Source organism: Pteropus medius, unplaced genomic scaffold (assembly GCF_902729225.1).
Source record: "Pteropus medius unplaced genomic scaffold, Ma_sr-lr_union100, whole genome shotgun sequence".
Lineage (NCBI taxonomy): Eukaryota > Metazoa > Chordata > Mammalia > Chiroptera > Pteropodidae > Pteropus > Pteropus medius.
Window position 1 is genome coordinate 2,466,748 of NW_024342471.1, and position 18,957 is coordinate 2,485,704.

General features: G+C 40.5%; 1 protein-coding gene across 3 annotated transcripts in view; it reads left to right on the plus strand.

The window, feature by feature from the left end:
• Positions 1 to 18,957, plus strand: part of SLC23A2 (solute carrier family 23 member 2) — a 110,780-nt gene that overhangs the window by 36,259 nt on the left and 55,564 nt on the right. For all 3 annotated transcript variants that reach the window (XM_039863783.1, XM_039863782.1, XM_039863784.1), the window contains one exon: positions 11,075 to 11,329. In XM_039863783.1, coding sequence (XP_039719717.1) covers positions 11,222 to 11,329 — 108 coding nt within the window. In that variant the 5' untranslated portion in view covers positions 11,075 to 11,221. The remainder of the gene's footprint in view (positions 1 to 11,074; positions 11,330 to 18,957) is intronic.

An 18,957-nucleotide genomic window follows, 5' to 3' on the forward strand; every position in this document is an offset into this window, starting at 1 on the left:
ACCTGGCTGCCTCTGAAAGCTCTTTTATATATCTTGGGAATGACTAAACTACCACTTGGCAAGTTGGTTTTGAGTTTCTTTGTCTCACAGTCTTCCTTCTTAGTCATACTCACCTGTCTAGATGAGTTTATGCAAGTGGAGAAAATAGCATTATCCCACCCTATGTTGCCCATCTAAAGATGTGGGCGATCTGAAGACCACTAGCACCAAGAACACTGCATTCGTTAAAAATGTAGGTTCTCAGGTCTCAAACAGATCTACAGCATCAGACTTTGGGAGAGAGAACATTTTTTAAGTTAGTGGGATACAGGAGTTTTTAAATCATTTTTTCTTCAAATATTGAAGTTTTTGAAATATTGAAGTATAGTTTACGTACAGTAAATGGACATACATATAAGTGGAGCCACCAGAACCACAGCCAAGACATAGAACATTTCTGTCACTCCAAAGGTTCCTTCCTCTACCTTTGGAGTCCCTCCCTCTCTCCATTCCTGTTCTAGGTCACCACTACCTGCTTCCTGTCACTGTAGATTAGGGAATCAAGCAGTATGTCTTGTGTTTGGCTTCTTTCACTCGACATATCTGTGTGATTCCCCCACATTGCTACGTACCTCAGTAGTTGCTCCCTTTTAATCGCTGGGTAGTTTTTCTGTGGACTCATCATAGTTATCCATTTGCCTGCTCTTAGACCTTTGGATGTATTGAGTTTTGGCTTGTATAATAAAAACAGCTTTGAACATTGTCTGTAAATAATTGTATAAAAGAAATCTGCATTTTGCTTCCCCAGTGAGCTTAGGGACATGAACCACTGACTTTATTCTCTTCTTTCTTATTCTTGTATTATTTTGGAGAACTGTGTTTTTGTGTGTGTGTGTGTGTGTGTAGATTAAAAGATGGATTTGGCATGCATTTATGTTTTCGATGTACTATTCATTTAGTGCCAACTAATTGGGGTAACTATGTATCTCATTAACATTTACTATCTGTTTTGTGTTAAGAGCTGTGAATATAAAGATGAATTGTACACAGGAGGATTCTACCCTTTGGGAGAACTCTGTGATTAATGGGTTCAGCCTTGGGGCTTTGGACTAGGGCCTGCTAGGTGCTGCTGATAGGAGGACACGTTTCCTTAGGATTTAGTTGGGCTTCCAAGAAATACAGAAGATCTTATTGGTATTTAACTTCTGGAACAGCTCAGCCTTAAATCCTCTTTAAATAATACCATCATACTTCCAAGTCAGGTGCCCATGGTAAGCCACAGTGAAGAACAGGAGAGAAATGGTCACATAGAAATGATCAGTGGCTGAACAGCTGATGAATAAATACTAATTAAAAGCTCTTCTGCATTTGTGCTTGATTATTGGTGGTGGTTGAATTCTTTGGCAATTGAAAGTTTGTTAAAGATCTAAATATTTTACTTTTATACTCGTAGCAGAATTTCCCATATTGCTGTCTTTCACCCTGTCAGGCTTACATTTATTTTGAGGTCGACTTTTTTTTAAAGATTGTAAATGATTTCCTGCTTGCTTGAAGGTAGTGATTTTTAACTGTGGCTGCACAGGAGCCTTAAAACATCTAGATGCTCAGGCTACAGAGACCTGTTTAATCAGACTCTGAGTGTGGACCCAGGCCATAGTGTTTTTAAAGTTCTTGGGTGGTTCCAACATGGAGTCCAAGTTGAAGGCCACTTCTTTGGGGCAGCCTTGGTTAATTGGTACACCTCCTTTATTGTCAGTTCCCCTGTTTACCTGCTAAGTATAATTTACAAAACCTTGGCTTTTTCCCATTCGTGCAACGAAAGTTATTTTACAACTTGAGACATGAGAACTTTATTCCACACTGTCCTGTAACTACAGAGCTGTGTCGTGACGTCTCAGCAGGAAGGACTGAACTGCTTTGTGTTGCCTTGTTAAGGAGTAGCGACACCCCTGGATCTGTGGGGAAGAACTGGGTGCCGATGTGGTATACCTTTCATTGTTAAGTAAATAACTTCAGGAAATATAAAGGAGTAAAAAAAAAAGTAAGTTCTTTGCCGTCCTTCCCACCAGCATTTTGGTTAACATTTCAGTGTGTGTATGCATGTATGCACACTTACACATGAACAGTGGGGTGGGGCTCTACGTACTATTTTTTCATTGTATAATTGCCTTTAATTTCTTTTACTCATTGCTTCACTTAAAAAATTTAATATCTTCTGTTACATTATTGTTGTTATTGTGGTAAAACCATTTAACCTGAGATCTACAAAAAATTTAAGTGTACAATGAGTGTTAAGTATAGGCGCAATCTTGTACAGCAGACCTCTAGCACTTAACTCATCTTGCACAATAAATTTGTTGGATAGTAACTGCCCACTTTGCCCTCCACCCCATCCCTTGGCAACCACCATTCTAGTCTCTGCTTCTATGAGTTCAGCTACCTTAAAATACTTGATATAAGTGGAATCATGTGGTATACATTCTTCTATGACTGGCTTATTTCACTTGGTGTCTAATGTACATACTGTTCTTTTAACCAGTTTCCTTGCATAACGTAAAGTGAATATCTTTTCATGTCAGTAAATATTTCTGTGCCATCTTTTTAATGGCTGCATGGTATCCCTTTGTGTTAACATAGCACAATTAAACCATTCAATTTCCTAGTTTTGGATATTAGATTTTTGGTCTTATTAATAATGTTAACATGTATAATTTTGTAGTTAAATATCTGTGTCTGCTAATTATTACCTTATAAATTCCTAGAAGTAGCATTTCCTTAGGACAAATAATTGAAGTAAATATGAATATTTATACTTCTTTTGATACATATAAACCACATTGCTTCATTAACAAATTTAATTTTCATTAGGAGTACGAGTTTGTCTTGCTCCATCACCTTACAGTAAGTGTATTAAAAATAACTGACATAGGTTAAAAAAAAAAGGTACCTCATTTCAGTAGACTTTTATTTGATTTTAAATAAGGACTGAACATTTATTTTGTCATTTTTATTTGAGGTGGGATTAAAGATTAGAAGCTCATACGTTTTGCCCATTTTTATATTAAGGATTTTTGTTTTCTGTTTATTGATTTGTAAGACTCTTCAAATATAAGGCTATCAACATGTTACGTATATTATATTTTGCCTTTTAATTTTGTTTGTGTGGTTTTTCTCCACACAGAAATCTAAAAACAATTTTTATATTGCAAAATGTATCAGTCTCTTTTTCATCTTTATTGACATGCTAAGAAAGGAGACCCCTACCCTAACATAATACAATCAGTTAGTGGCTTTATTTATTTTTTTAACCTTAGGTCTTACTTCTTCTGGATTTTATTACTTAACGGTGAGCCGGTTGTCTTGGTATGCTGTACTGAAAAATTCATATTTTTGTCTTATGATTTGAAGTGCCTCCCATATCATATATTCATCGGTTTGTGGGTTTTCTGTTTCTGATCTGTTTGCTTTTGTGCCTATGTTGAAACTTTGTTTATTACAACTTGATGTTAGGATTCCTGTTTGGGGTTTTGATATTTATGTACATTAAGTTTATAGGACAACGAATATGTGTACAGCTTTCTTATCCAAGAATATAGTCTGTTTCTCTGGTTATTGAAATTTCTTTTATGGCTCTTAGTAATAGTATATAGTTTTATTCTTAAAGGCCACAAATGTTTTTTGTTAAATGTATTAAGTATTTAATGCTATTCTCATTTTAAACAATTCCTTCATTCTCTCTAGAGTTTGGCAAACTTTTTGTAAATATCAGGTTTTGTGGGCCAGGTTGCCTGTCACGCTTTCTTCTTCCTTGTTGTTTATAACCCTTCAAAATGTAAAAATCATCCTTAGTTGGGGACCATGCAAAACCAGGCTAGGTGCAGTTTGCCAGCTTCTGATCTAGATGTTTATTGCTGGCATTTGGGAAGTGTTTCAGCCAACATTGAAAGAGATTTTCGCTCATTTGTTTTGTACCTAGCCATCTATGTATAGATTCTCTCACATAGCCTTATCTCTTGATATGGTTATAATTTGGTCCTTTCCTCATCTTCGTCAGTCGAATGATAGCAGTGCTGTCAGCAGCCTGTCTCGTTACTGACATTAATGTGTGTATTGTATCACAGATATATATGGTTGATGTTGGCTGTTAATTTCCTTACCCAATTTAGGAATATTATTAAGCAAGGAGGACTGTTACATTATATCAGGTACCTTTATTTTTTTAAGCATAATTTATTCATGCCACAAATCTTGGAGTGCTTCTAACACAGGTGCCAAGGTCGGCATGGGGAGCAAGGGATACAGGCTGTGGCAGGCAGATGTCATCTCACTGTGTTATAACCACCTTCATGGGTTCCCAGACACCATGGTGAGGTGATGATCAGAGGAGGCACTGATGGGAGTTACTTACAAGGGAAAGGGGTGAGGTAAAGGGTGCTTATTTTGAAGGGACTTCCTGCGCAAGAGCCTGAGGGCTAGAAGAGGACCCAATAACTCCATGTCCTGAAAGATGGAAATGACAGCATAGTGGGGGCCAAGCTTCACAGTGACCCTGCAGCCTTGCTGATGAATTTAGGTTCTAGTCTAGGGTGAATTAGGACACCATCAAAGGGGGCATGCTAGTTTCTGTAGTATGGTTGTGCTAGCTGCAGTATGGACAACTGGCAGAGCCATCAAGATGGAACAAGAAAACAAGCAAGAGGCTGTTGTACTGTGGATGAGATGGTGGCTTGTGCTGTGGAATGGCCAGACTGCATAGATTTGGGAGCTCTTGGTCTGGGGAGCATGGGCTTCAGCAGTCCTGGTCCCTCAGAGCTCCCTCAAAAATCACAAGGGCATAAACCACATAGCAAGTCATGCAGAGACAGTGCTTGTAGGCCAGCTGGCTCGGGCTGTATTCGCTTGGGAAAGGTCGGCTGTAAACTGAGCATTTAAAGGACACTTTTATGCCTTGCTTGCATAAACGTCGTCAGGACAGGAAGACTGATTAAAGTTAGAATCTTCCATTGCTTATAGCTGTGTATACTTTGGCAAATTACTTCTCTGAAACTCAGTTTTCCAACTTTTGTGGAGTTAGGGTGAAAATCAGGTAATCTTGTGCTTACTAGGGAGCAATAACTGCCATTTATAAAAGAGATGTGCTTGCACAGTAGGCTCTTAGCTGGAAAACTGCTGTTATTACTCTCATTGTGTTGTCCTCATCATTTTCATTGTTCTGGCCCTGGTTTTTCAGCCCTCAGCCCCTCCTTTCCCCTGTGCCTTGAGGTCAGGGCCAAGATGGCAGTAACTTAGCTTCTTATTCTTTGCAAGGAGTAGGAAGAGGTGATGAGGGACTGTGGGCGAGCTTTCCCCTGTGTCAGATTCCGTGGAGGATTTCGCTTTTTGGTTTAACACAAATTCTGACACTGCCCCTAAACCCCACTCCCCACCCACCCAACCCCTTATCTTTTGCTGCTTTTGCCTCCGGGCCTTGACATTTCCCCACACAAAAGGGCAGGCTGCCTGGTGAAACCTTCATCTCTGGTTAGTGTGGGGTTTCTGCCCTTGAGGCTGCTTGAGTACTTGGCTGTGGAATGAATGCTCTGTCATTTTGGGATGTCCAAGGATGCATTTCTTGGTTCAGAGTTCACTGTTTTTCCCCTTCTTCCTCCCTCCATTTTTCTTACCCAACAAAGTGTCCACCTTTCTCAGGCTTTGCAGTCCTCTGCCTGGAAGCCTTCTCAGAGCCTTGTGCGCTGCACTTTCTTTGGCCCCATCCCCTATTGTGCTCATTTGGATCTATGTCTTCTGGACACTCCAAAGGGTGCTGCTGTAAAAGAGACTGACAAAGGGAGTGGATGGGACCCCAGTAGAGCTTGTGCAGGTCAGTTAAACACCTGGTAGAGGTGCTTGATGGAAAGTGGTCTTGTCAGAATGGAACTTGTCCTCCTTTGTTTCTAGGAATGGGGACAGTGGGAAGGGTTGGCACTGCTAAAGTGGATGTCCATGTCTGAAACGAACACAAAGGTAAAATTAACTTAGGAGAGTAAATGTATTCTATATTAAAAACTCCTGTCATTTTCCCTTAACAAGGATAGGGGCATATTGAAAAGCGTGGCGATGATGGGGCTGGATGTGAAGCAAAGAGCTCGTTGGTGTCAGTTATTACAGATATGACTGCATGGCGCATGGCCTTGTGAAAATCTAGCAGTATTTCACCATCCTCTTTGCCTGTCATATCTTCTGGAAAACATAAGCTTCTGGTGGTCAAGGTAAAGGTTTATCTGGGCTACTTCAGGCAGATCTTATTTTTAGATATGTTTATGGTCATGCTGTATTTTTTTTCCCCCTACATCTGGGGAGGTTATGGGTGGCTAGATAAGATGTAGAGGATTGATTGATTTGGTTTCATAAAAATGAAAATCATTCTGAAAGATCATCTACAAAATTCACGAGCAAACAAAAAGCTAGGAGAAGATATTTGCATCACGTGTGACAAAAACTTAAAGGATAAATATCCTTAAAAAAAAGAAAAATCTAAACACTATAGAAAAATAGGCCAAGGGCATAAGGGGATAACCCTAAGAGTCTCTGTACTTGCTAATAGACATGAAAAACTCACAAATCAACACATTGCAAAAATCTCTGAAAAATTATCCACTGGCACAGATTTATATTAGGGCTATCAAACTTTGATGAGATGGTCACATAAACTGCCGGTGGGACTGCCAGTTGGGAAAGTCTTTCTGGAAGAGAGCTTTGTGTTATGTCTCAAGAGCCTTAAAAATCTTCCGACCCTTTAGTCTTTGGAGATTCTGTTCCAAGGGATCGGGGTATACACAGGGTTTGTCATGCAACACCATCGTTTGTAACTGTTAAAACAGACATGGTCCTCCCAGGTGACCACCAGTGGAGTTGTAATTTCTGCAGCAGAACCTCATATCACTGTTAAGTAGCATAGTTTTGAGGAATAATGAGATGTGTATATGATAGAATAGGTAGTAGGGGTTGTCGATGTGGAATTTTAAGGCTGCCTTCTTTTCTCTTGGAACGCTGGAGACGTCACTTTTTCTTTTCTTTTTTTTGCTATTATATGATAGATCCTTATATAATATCTATAATATAATAAAAGACAATATACTAATTTTTCCTTGGTAAACAATCTGTTTTTGTTTGCGTACTTTTTTTTTTTGAGAAAGTTTTCAAGATTTTATCTCTTTAAAATTCTGACATTTTACCAGGATGTATCAGTGGTGTCTTCTTTTCAATACTCCTTGCCCTGCACTTGAGATGTCCAGTGGATCTGAAGTTTGTTTTCAGTGAGGATGTTTTGTCTGTTAGTTTTTGGACTCCTTATTCATCTCTTCCCTGATGGTCTGTGGGAATTCCTCCTTTACAGATATCGGTTCTTCTGGCTCTGACATCTGTTTGTAGAATTGTTCTAACAATTTATGTTTGGTTCCCAATAATGCATCCATCAAGAGATTTATTTTAGAAGTCGTATTTAAATTCTAAGAACTCTTTTTGGTCCTTTAGTTACTACTTTTCCTTTGAGGATATGAATTAGAATTGTTTTTAAAAATACTCTCCTAATTCTTACATTAATTATGTCCCATTGGGTGTTAACCCCGCTCTGACTGTCTAGTCTGCTTTCTGCTTGTTCATTCCCCTCTGATGCCCAGTGACACCCCCATTCTCTCCCCCGTGAGACTTCAAAGCCAACGCTGGGTCTAGCTCTCATGTAGGCTTAAGGAGGTGTCCTTGAACTTGCTTTTTGAAGTTAGGTCCTCAGTTGTCAAATTAGGTGTACTTTTTTTTTTTTTCTGTGTTTGGTGCTTCTGATTCATTTTGGTGAGGATTGCAGAGGGGTTTTTTTTTGTTTGTTTGGTGTTTTTCTTTTTTTAAGGTGATTTGTGCTTTCACATTTCCAAGAAGTCTGCAGTGTTTTTGTAATGAAACAAACATTTTTATACATTATTGCTGTCTTGGACTCCCAGGTTAGAGGCCTTGGTGCCATTTCGACCTTCCCTTTCCCTGTGCCCTCTACACTGGCCGGTTCTAGTTCTATTTTGCCCTCCAGTTTTCCTCTTACCATCTACCCTTCTTTTCTTTCACGTCGCTGTGGCCCTACAGCCCCCATTTCTCACCTGCACAGACACTCTAGGCTTCTGATCTTCCTCTCTCCACTTAGCCTTTTATTTTGTCCACCTTTCTTCATGTAAAGTCCCTTCCCCAAGTGCAGATCTGGCCATTATCCTTATCCCTTTGAGCCCTCTTTTCTTAGATTCTCCTCTTTTTCCTGCTGAATTGAGTACAACCCCTTTAACTTGGCACCCTCCAGAGACTAGCTGGTCTTAGCTAATCTGCTTGCCAACTCCTGTGCAGTGAGCTGCTCGGTGACTCAATTTCCTGCTTCTGTCATGCACCTTGTACGTGGCTGGGATCGGTTCAGGGGAAGGGACAGTCTGGAGGTGGCAGAAAGCTGGCATCATTGGACTCACCCGTTGGTGGTTGTCTTGGCAACACCTGTACCTGGAGAGTCAAATATAGGAGGCCCCGGGTGAAGGAAGAAGAGCCTGAGAGAGACAATCACCAAAGGCTTAGGAAGAGGATAAACCTTGCTGATTGCTTATTCCCGATGGTGAGGCTGAAATATGTGTTCAAGGAAAGGACCAGTAAGTAGCTGAAGAAAAGGTCTCTAGTCATAGGAACCTGAGCAGCCACACAAAGCAGCTGTCCTAGCAGTAGCCGTACAGCAGATGTACAGCAGATGAGGGGATATTCTGTGTTCTGCCTCTTTGCAAACTTTGCCCCTGCCAGGTATTGTTGTAGTTGTTGTTGTTGTTTGGAATTGTCATAAAACCCTTTAAAGTAAGAACGTATGGAAAAGGTTAGTTCCAAGTAATTAACATATGCCATCTCTGTCAGGGTTACAAGTAGAGCTAAGCAGTGTTTGTAACTTCCCTTCTGGCTATCGAAAGTCTGTACTTTTATATATTGGAAACTGCATAGCAGAGTGGGTCCTCATATCCCCGGTAAGCAGCAGGAAAGATCAAGAGAAAATATAATGACCCATTTGTCCTTGTTCTTGAAAAGGGAAAATTATTTTAAAAGTCACTAAATGGCACTAAGTCGCATAGATTTATTCCTTAATGGGCTTTGTTCCATCTGGTGAAAGGCATGTCCCTGTTTCTCAAACTGGCACATATCTCCCTTGGGTGTGCATGATCTTGTGCTAAGGAGCCACATGGCACATTTGGGATGCCACTTTTGAGGGGCGGGGAGGGAAATATCTGTAAACCAGCATTTCTCAGCCTTGGCACGATTGACATTTGGAGCTGGATGATTCTTTATTGTGGGATTTGTCCTGGGCACTGTAGGGTGTTTGTTTTAGCAGCACCCGTGACCTCCACCTATTAGATGCTAGTAGCTCTCCCCCAGTTGTAATGAACAAAGATGTCTCTAGACGTTGGCAGATATCTCCCGGAGGGGAAAATCACTCCTGGTTGAGAGCCACTGCTTTAAACAGATATGGATGTGAACAAGAATGCAACATGTGCAGGAACATTTAAACCAAAAGAACCACCACAGAAAAATTCGGTGTCTGTACCTAGCTCCTCCCTTGCATTGAGGCAGAGCTTAATTTTCTGGCAACTATTTTATTTTACTCTAAAATTTTGTATAATTTTCTCTTATTTATTTAGATTTCACCCCCCACCCCACCACAACCACACTGGCTCATTTGAAGTATTTGTTGAACGAAAAGTACCCCTAACAGAATTCCTTGAACCAGGAGGTTGCCTTCTTGTATTTCTAAACTTCTTGTAAGTGGGTCCTCACATTTGTAGGACAGCTTGGCCAGGTTTATTCATTCTGGTGGGAATTTAATTGATGCTAACATCTGACATCATTCTCATCAATGTGCCAGTGAATGTTCTCTGTCCCTTCTCACCCCTACCCGCTTGTGGTGTTTTTTTCCCCCACATAAAAATTTAGGCGTGCCCAGGCGTATTTTATTGTATATGTGCCAAGCCTTGTAGGGCTCCTTTGTGCCCTCTCAATTTTTGAAGCCAAATTCTCCAAACGCTTATTAATCTATGAGTGGATCTCTTTTATTGTCATACTTCTGCTGTTTGAAGATGAGGTTTTAATTTTCTTCTTCACCAAAACGTGGCTGTGTCGAATTGTTTCAGTAATTTCCCGCTTTTGACTTCCGCTTCGGATTTTTGTCAGCTTGGAGCCTTGCGTATTGTTAAGTGATATCAGATTCTCTGAGATACTCTGAGCATGTCAGATCCATCCCGGATCTAGTGCTGTCGATCTCCTTTCCCCTCTTCCTGTATCTCCAAATCTCTTGCTATTTTAACCCCCCTCCTCCTTTATCGGCTGGATTTTTTTCTTTAGGGTTATGTTCTCATTTGATCGATATCGGATGTTTTGGCTCTATTTTTTTGTGTGGCATTCTAGCCCATTTAAAGCTCATCTTGCTACCTTCCTGGAATTCCACGTGTCATTCAATTCTAGATGGGTTTTATCTCCTCTTTTTTGTACTTTTGAGTGCCTTCCTCTGCCTTTAATCGAGCACATGTAGGGAATTTAGAATTTTAATATCCATTTAATCATAGCAGATTGGCTATAACTGCACTTTGTAGTATGGGTGACACTAGCTACAAGTGGCTATTTAAATGTAACTTAATTAAAAGTAGATAGTTAAAAATTCTGTTTATTGAGCTAGCCATATCTCAGGTGCTCAGTAGCCTTGTGACAAGTGACGGCTAGGCGAGACAGGGCAGTTACAGAACATTTCTACTGTTGCAGAAAGTTCTGTTGGATAGCGCTGGGCTATAAAATGTAGACCATAATGCACGTCAAAGAAAGACCTATTTTTATCTCTAATATTCTGATATTTTGAGATATGTTCCTCTCCAGGGGATAATTTAGAATCAGTGAGTGACCTTAAACCAAGAGGGTGGGGACTTGGAAAATGTTAAGTACTGTGTCCTTGGGTGTTTGGGTGTAACTTGTATTCTGACTTTTCCGTCCAGAAAACATGATAACCATGTGTTTGTCCTGTGTTGTTTGTGTATTGAAGTGACTTGGCTTCTTTCTCCGTTTCTAGATGCTAAGAAATGGTGCTGGTGGGGCTCATCTCTGCCTGATAATTGGGTGCACTGGAAGAGCCAACTCTGATCCTGGGCTCCCTGCTTGAACAAGCCTTCACTACCAGCCACTCCAGTCCAGCGGCCAAACTACTTGTTTTTCCTTAATGATGGGTATTGGTAAGAATACTACGTCCAAGTCCATGGAGGCTGGGAGTTCAACCGAAGGCAAATATGAGGACGAAGCAAAGCACCCCGCTTTCTTCACCCTTCCAGTAAGGGCATTCCCTGCCATCCTTTCCTCTTGAATCACTCTAAAGTAGTTTCTGTATTGAATCGACATAGGGTTAGCTTTAATACTCATGTTTTCAGTGAAGGTTAAGGCACTCGAAAACCAAATGCGTTTCACATGAGAGAGTCTCCGGGGATCCCTGTGGGCTGACTCTGGTTTTGACCCTGTGCTGTGGCTGCAGTCACCTGATGGGATTAGCTCCCAGAAGAAACTATGCTTACTGTGAATGCTGTGAAACTGGCTCAGCGCCCACTCTGTACTGGAGGATGTTGAAGGCTTAGTTTAATCTTCAAAAATGTATCCTTGTGAAATAGCCTGCAACCCAACTTCAGACTTGTATTACAAGGTGGGAGAGTAAATGAATGACTTATTGTTTAGATGCCCATGCTTTGCATTATGGTAGCAGTGCCCAAGATAGAGGTAGTTTTATCTGGACAATTAATATCAGTCAGATAAGGCCGATGACACACATTCATTATCATTCAGGGCTAGTATTTTTCCAGATATAGGATTATGACTTAATGTATGTAAAGTTACCTAAAGCGTTGGTTTGACACATATGTGGTGACAGAAAGAAATCTAACTATGGGAGGTGAATACACAGTGTAAATATATATATGCCTTACTGTTAAAGTGTACAGCTGAAACTTACTGGATTTCGTTAACCAATGACACCGTAAAAATAAATAAAAAATTAATTAATTAATTAAAAGAAAAACACTCTTTAGAGAGAACTTGCCTCAAGGTGTTTTTCTCTTAAGATTGGAAATGAGGTTGATAACAGGAATACCATTCTAGGATTCCTTAAAAGATGGTCCTGGAATTTGCCTCACTGCAGTGTAGTGAGAAAGATACGGACTCGATGTCTGTAAGTACATTGGTTGACCTCACTTGCATTCACGTTCCGATATTTTCTATAGTAATTCACAGAGAGGTGATCTACTGATTTTACAGCTGACATTAATGTTTTATTGTGTGAAGCGAAATTTTGAAATAGGATTTTCTGTCATATTGAAGGCTTAAGGTCAACACAGGTTTTTTAGAGTAAGAGACAAGTCAGTTTTCCAGATTTAAATTAGATCATCTTTGAAAAAGAAGGAAAGTTTCATGCCTGGACATCAGCTTGTCTCTACCATACTGATGAGGTGTGGAGGCTGAGCAGGGCCGGCAAAGGGGACAGGTAAGAGGTGGTTGCTGAGGTAGGAGGGGAACCAAAGAAGCTCCATCCAGGTAGCCAGTGACTCAGGCATTGTGAGAGTGAGCTGGACTAGGAATAAGGATGGACTTTCAGATTTAGCCAGAGCACAGCGGCTGAGGTTCGTGCGGGTGTGATTGCAGTGATGCGCCGTGGACCCTAGGTGATGTAAGGAGAGAATTGAGGCTGATGCAGGGGATGGAGGGGCTTTGAAAAGTGAAACATCATTCGGGACAAGAGTTTGGCAGGCCTGCTGGATTGGGGTCTTTGGGAGCATCTAGGAAGAAAGACAGGTGGATGAAGAACAGGCAGCTTTGGTGAAAGCTGTTAGAAGAGTAGATCTGACCAGATTTGGTGTTGGGTTAGATGCGGGTGGCCAAGTACAACAGAAGTCAAGAAGGGTTTTGGGGTTAGGCACCTGGGTGTCTGGTGGTCCCTGCAGATAAATTAAGAAACACAAACAAAACAGAGGATGCTTTTTGTGTTTGTTTTTAAGTTGATTTGGGGAAGTAAATGAATTCATAGAATATGGAATTAAGATTCTGCTCTTTTGTGGTACTTTGTGTCCATTTAGTCAGGAAAGCACTGATCCATCCCTCGGCCCCTGAGGAGTCTTTCTCCTGTTGTCTTCTCTCAGCCAGGAAGCAGGTTTCCTGCTTTGTTGCTGAGAATGACCAGCTAAAATCATATCTGAACACTGTTTACATTGGCATCTCCTAGCACAGAAAACAATTTCCCGATTCACCAGTTAGGAAGAGAGTTGTAAACTGGGCACACTCAGGCATTATAATATTCGAGTTTGCTGGGGCGCCCTGATTTATGCCTGTTGTTCCTGCATATATGTTCATACAACTCCCCTTTATGCCTACAACCGTTCTGGTTTGTATGATGAATTATGTGGTCTCCGTAATTACAACCAAACTTAAGCATATGAAATAGCTGAAAACATTTTTTACTTTTTTCAGAGAAACTTTTTGAAACATCTTATATGATTAGACTTACACACATACACAAAACCCTTCTGTTTATAAAAGTAATAACATGTTCGTATTAAAAAATTTTTGAAAATACATTAAAGCATTTAGAAGATAAAGAATATTTTTGAATTGAATTGTTACAGAATTGATCAGAAAACACAGTTGGGTCCCCTCCTTCTCACCTTCTGTAGTTACCGCAGGTGAATTACGCTCCCCATCAGTCAAGATGTTGCTCCTGTCTTTTGAATTGTAAGTAAAGGCAGGAAAGTTTTTTTTATTTAACAGTTCCGTTTATTTTCATAGCTGTAATCTAATAGTTACATGATGGAAATACTCCAGAGGAATCAAACTGTGTGGCAGTGAATGAAAACGTGTGAGAAAATTTCTGCATTCAACAGATCTGGCTGAAAAACTAAAGTTAAAATGCTAGGTAGAACAAATTGTTCTTTAAAATATCAATTCCTTTCCTTTGAAACAAATTACTGAGTCACCCAAGAAAATACAAAAACATAAGTAAATAATAATTATTAGTGTTTAGGCTATTACAGTGCAGGTTATCCTCAGGACACACACATCAAAGGCAGGAAAGTGTAAATATTAAGTAGTTAATAGAAGCTGGCGATTGATTGTAAGAAAGTCTATAAGGAAAATAAAGGAGACAATGACAGAAAAAGAGGCCTGGATCAGACATAAGAACGTATATGAAGAAAACACTAACCCAGGAGTGAGAGGTTTGGGAGGAACTAGGACAGAAGGAGGGGGTGGCCAACAGCTTTAGAGAATAGGGGCGAGCTGCCCTCCTGTAAGAGACCTGAGACCCCAGGGGAAGTGGCCGAATGGGCGTGCTCTTAGGTGGGAGGCCAGCAGCTCAGAGCCGTGCCCTGTAAGAATGCAGCCAGGGCAGCTGATGCCCCTTTCTTTCCTTCTCTCTTTCTTCTCAGATCCCTCTTCTTCCTCTGCTTTCAACCTCCCGCCTCCTTCTCCCCTCCCCTCCCTTGCTTTTCTTGTAGGAGAAGTGACCTTGGCAGACATGGGGAGGGATAGGTGAAGAAACCATATAATGGTAACCTTGATTCCTGTAGGCCTGTGACTCTGGATGGCAGATTTGAACATACTCATTCTCAGCAGTGAAAAGAAAGCACAAGATTTTTTTTTGGTGCAAACAGTCCTATTTTAAAAACCAAGCAAGGAAGGCTAGCTAGAACATGTCCTTGTTCTTATAACTTTAGTACCAGTTGCCATGGAGTTTCTTCTTGTACATTCCTGAATAGAGGGTTTGGAGTTGTTAGATCTTAAAATGGAAAGTCTCAGTTGAATGGTAATAATAGGTGTCTTGGAAAATGTTCTCTCTCTGTAAGAATAATTAGATCTTGGGATCAACAGTGTGATTCTGAGAAGGGTCTGAGGATGACTCTGTTTCCTGGAGCCAGCCCAGGGACTTGGTTCAGTTCCCCTATTTTCTGTAAGATAAGGGCTAGAATCTACTGCATGATAAGCATGATTAGGGCAGGGGATGCTCTCGATAGTTCAAAATTGAACAGCCAAGATGAGCAGGCTTCTTGTTTAAAATGTCTAAGTTGGGGAAAATTTTATAGAAAAGGACTATGCTGATACATGCTTTGAAATAAAAACATTGAAAAGATGAGATCCGAATGAACATTTTTATGCATGGTAAGAGGTTCTTTACCTTTCTTTCTAGAGTTTTTGATCTTAATGAATTTTTCTGCTCTGGTATTGAGGTTACACATAGTTGCTCATATTGCGGCTTACTTTTAGTTTGAATAGAGTTTTGGTAGTTGTAAATGAGATGTCAGATGTTAGTAATACAAAATGGCCATCTAATAGTTGAGACATGTACAGTTTGCTGTGAATGATCTTAAAGTAACAGAGCTGCTGCAGTCATTTCGTAGAGCAGGTTTACGAAGTCGATTATCCCTCACTTTTGTATGAGGCCCGATTCACAGACTCTTGGTCCTAAAAAGGGCCTTAAATAAAGGAAATCTTGTCCATTCTGCTCACATTCAGTGCTTGCTTTGTGCTCCAAGCACAAATAACAGAAGTGGTTGTCCAGGCTTGCTGCCTTCCCTGCCCTACGAGGCCCACCCTCAGCACTATCCCTGCCGCCAGTGTTTTCTTTGGATCATTTCTTGCCTGGATCATTATGATAGCCTCCCTGTGGCCTCCCTGCCTCCCAGCCTTGTGCCTTTCCAGCCCCTGACTGGGATTCCTGCCTGCGTCTTTTGCTTTCCTAGACTACTTAAGACTTCCTTTTTTTCTAAGTGTAGATACCTGCTGAACCCTTTACCTCTAAATTTTTCATTCACTCCTAACTTGTGTTCCCCTAAGCTAGGTAGGCAGGCTCCTGAGCTTTAACGATTAGAAGGAAGATAATTCCGATAAATTTCTTTACTGTAATCTAATCCCAAATTCTGTTGGAGAAATAGCTGATTTCCTGTTGGGGTTTAGTCAAGCAATCTAAGAGGAAGATAGGCTATGGGAGGTTGTCTGGTAGTAATTACTTGGTTGTTTCTCCCGCCTCCTTTAATTTTACATATTTTAAAGCATCTGTATTTCTCCCCAGGCTTCATGGTACAGATGTATTGTCAGAATGAAATGGTAATAGCGGGAAAACCGATGTGTTCTTTCACTATATCTTTTTTAATAGTTCGCACGTTTGTTTTCTGTCATTGTTTTATTTGTATAACTTCATTTACAAAAGAAATACATTCATTGTAGAAAATTTAGAAAACATAATCCTATAATGAGGAAGAAAACCCCAAATCATTGAAAATCCTATCAGCCAGAAAAACAACATCCTAATATTTTGGTGTATTTCTTTCTGGAGGTAAAACAAATATTTGGGTGTTCTTTTATAAAATTCTGACACACACAAACAATCTGCTTTATAAGGCTCTTTAACTTCCTATTATATCCTGGCATATCAGTGCCACTGAACACATACCTTGTCATTATGACATAATAGCCAATCATGGATCTAATGTTTCCACTCTGTCGATATAAATGTCCAAATCTGTGGAGAATTTTTATCAAGAGTTTATTTGAGATGAACTGATAATTGCTGGGAAGCAAGATCTCGAACGCTTCCTGGAAATGACAGTACGCAGCTTCTTTCATGCAGTTGGAGTTAAGGCCAATTACATGAAGGTGGCAGAAAGCGAGGCGGGGATCAGCGCTGTGCCTGCCATTATCGATAGCCCCGGGGTAGGGGATGGCTCTTCTGGCTCCATCTGTGGAGAACAACTTCATATTGTGGGAATATGGGCTTGGATCTAGGACCTTAGGTATAAGTCTCAGTTTATTCCTCGATACCTGTGAGAACCTGTGCACCTACTCATGCTTGGAGCTCTAGCCTCCTTGTCTGTATTAGATGTTTGAGGAGTAAATGAGATCATACATATCAACATCAGTTCATATACCCAGTAGGCAATTAATAAATGTTCCACTTCCCTCCTGCATCTCCACCATGCTTTTTGAACCAGAGAACAGTGATGCAGAAGGGCAGATAGGGAGTCTGAAAAGGGATCAATGCCATCAACTGTTGTACAGATGCATCAGGCTTCAGGAAACGGTCCTCTGTGACTCCTATGATAGGCATTTTCTGGGGCCACAAAGGGTGGGGAGTGACTGTCTAGATAATTTTTAAAGCCTCAGTCAGGATGCTGGAGGGAAGAGCTTGAGGTCTGGAGTAAGGTCTTGATGCTAATGTGTGTGTCTCAGACCCTGAGGGGATTACTTGAGCTCTCTGGCCATCGGTTTCCTCATCTGTAAAATGGGAATAAACATAGCATCTGTCTCAGGGTTGTTACAAGGATTAAATGAAGAAATATATGTACATTTATTAACATGGTATCCGACACATATGAAATGTGCAGTGAGGAAGAGAATAAGGAGAAACTAGTAGTTAGTTTAGCTAAAATGTGAAAATGCCTTGACAAAGCTATTTGACCAAAACATTAGAAGTTACACTGTGATAGGGGAGGAATCTTTTTTTGCTCCATCCCATCTCCTTGAAGGATCATCCCTATTATAGCCACATTCATAGAAACCAGGAAAGAAGGGATCCAGATGGAAGGGGATCCACTCTCACCTGGAAAGGGAGGTATGAGAGTCAGGAAAAGGTCCCACACGATGCGTGGTTGTAAGGCAGAAAGGATACTCCTCTTGCCATTATGTGTGTTTGTAAACAGGCTGGTGCTTCTGCAGACTGTTCCGTAACCTGCTTTTTACTGCATTTAACAAGATATCCTGGACCTCTTTCCCAGAAAGTTTGAATGTATTTTGCCTTGCCCTCCTTAGCAGCAGACTGGTATTTAACTTAATGGATGTAGTATAATTTTGTTAATTGTTCCTTAAAGGGAGTTGAAGTTTAAATTCTTTTTTTTTTTTAAACACTAGGTAAGATAGTCATATGATTCATAATTTAAGAGTACACAGAGTATATAGAGAGTGAAAAGTCCCTTGCCTGGCCTTGTACACACCAATTCTCCATACACACCACTTTTTAGAAATAGCTTGTGAATATGTAAGCAAATGCATTCTTCGTCTCCTTTTACACACACACACGTGTATATCCAAATATCTATGTCTGTAGCCCTGCTCTTTTTTGACTTACTAATATACCGCGGCTGATGTTCTGTACGTCCCTATGTCAGAATATAGAGTGCCCTCATTCTCTCTGTAACTGCAGAGCATCTCTGATACGGATGTACCATAATTTATTTAAATATTTCCATTTGATAGACAATCTAGATGGTTTCCACTATTTTGCTGTTACATTAGCACTGCAGTGACTAACTTTGTACACAGGTCCTTTCACTCAGATGTAATAAAAAGACAAATTTCCAGGAATGGGACTATTGGGGCAGAGGGCGCATGCCTTGCTAAGTTGAGGGTCACCACCAAGTGTGCCCTGTTGAGGTCATTTCATTGCCATCAGCAGTGCGTGAGCGCCTGCTTTCCTGCACGCGTGCCAGTGGAATGTGAGTCAGAATGGGGTTGTGACCAATTTAATACTTGGAAAAAGTTTTCCGTTATAGTTTTAATTTGCAGTCTTGTGGGAGTGAGATTGAGCATCTTTTCTAATGTTCAGGAGCTGTTTCTATTTCCTTATTTTCCTGTTGGGATGTTGACCTTTTTCTTGTTGGTTTGTATCCCTTATATATTCTTTACCTATCAGAAATTTACCCTGTCATCTATAAAGTGTTACCTCCTGGAAAGAATGGAAGATAAGTGTCCCCTTTTGGGAGAAGTGCCGGAACCCGCTAGGTACCCTTGGGATCTGTTTTGGAATCAGTTCGTGGATGGAGGTCCACAGGGACTTCTCTAGTTAAGTTCTTGTAAATATCACCTTAAAGGGAAGATGTTTGATGAAGTGTCCAGCCCGTTGCTTGACATAAGTCTCTGCCCAGCCAAATGTTA